We start from the raw sequence: 1,019 nt of genomic DNA on the forward strand, positions 1-1,019 counted from the left end.
TATTGTTCAGGAGGTGGACTCCGCCCCCTTGGAGGTTCTCACCTCGGGAGATAGGGGGCAGTACTTACAAGAGTCGAAGACATTCAAATCAGTTCGAATGCTGGAAGAGGCCAGATGGAGGAGTGTGGATGTGGTCGGCACCTGCGCTGCAGATGCTATTACGGACATGGAAGTCATCAACGACATGGATGTCATCACCGACATGGTAATGCTCCTCAACCTGATGGAGTCACCCAGAGAGGAGGTTACGTGCGTCGCTCCCGCATTTCACTGGTCCGTGATTCTTCTCACACTCATCTTCCTGGCGGCCTCGCCACCTGAACGTCTTGTGGCGTACTTCCAAGTGCAGCAAGCTTTTCAGTTCGCTCGGTGCGCCTTACTCGGGAAGCGGACTTGTCGAGGGGCTGGGCGCCTGGTCTACCTCGACACTGACTGCGACCATGTGATTCGTCGAGGCTGGAAGATGTACCAAATCAGTACCGCTGGCTATTTGTTCGACGAACCCCCTCTTGAGACAAGCTGGATCAAATACTACAACATGAAACGTTTGAAACAAGTTGGTCTCTGGCCCCGGTTCATCAACCCTTTCCGGCTATCCACTGATGACTGGCGCTCACTGCAAGACACGGAGCCATACAGAGGAGTTCCGCTGGCAGAACGGCTGACCACAATGAGACTGGATGTGCCAGACATTAACGTGTCCGTTGAGAAGGGAGTCCGCCAGTTAAGGGAGCATGTGGTAGAGGCCTTCGGGAAGCTCCCCCCAGCCTCTGCAGACAGAGCGACACTTGTGTGTCCATCGCAAGAACAGTACACCCTAGTCAGACCAACAAACGTCACGACGCCCTTAAATTGGATTCTTAAGCCTTCGCCCCTCACGACCTTTGCTGAACGTCTTGACTGGGTCGGTGCAGACGCATTTGTGTTGGCGTTCAGACAGTGGCTGGCCGTCGCTCTTGCGAATGCTCAACGACCGACGGAGGGAGAATTTCCCGTCATTGAATGGCCAGATCCACCCG

At 54.7% G+C, this 1,019-nt stretch overlaps 1 protein-coding gene across 2 annotated transcripts; it reads left to right on the forward strand.

The window, feature by feature from the left end:
• KVP17_002895 (uncharacterized protein) lies at nucleotides 1-864 on the forward strand (the record flags this gene model as incomplete). 2 transcript variants are annotated; one of them, XM_068519631.1, is made up of 2 exons in its annotated part: nucleotides 1-790; nucleotides 826-864. In XM_068519631.1, coding segments are annotated over 2 exons (829 nt in total), but the record flags the coding sequence as incomplete, so codon positions are not given.
• Nucleotides 865-1,019: the final 155 nt, after the last annotated feature.

This window comes from the organism of the source record quoted next, assembly GCF_019968985.1.
Source record: "MAG: Porospora cf. gigantea B chromosome Unknown PgB_NODE_13268_length_1019_cov_154.074, whole genome shotgun sequence".
In the NCBI taxonomy this organism is placed as follows: domain Eukaryota; phylum Apicomplexa; class Conoidasida; order Eugregarinorida; family Porosporidae; genus Porospora; species Porospora cf. gigantea B.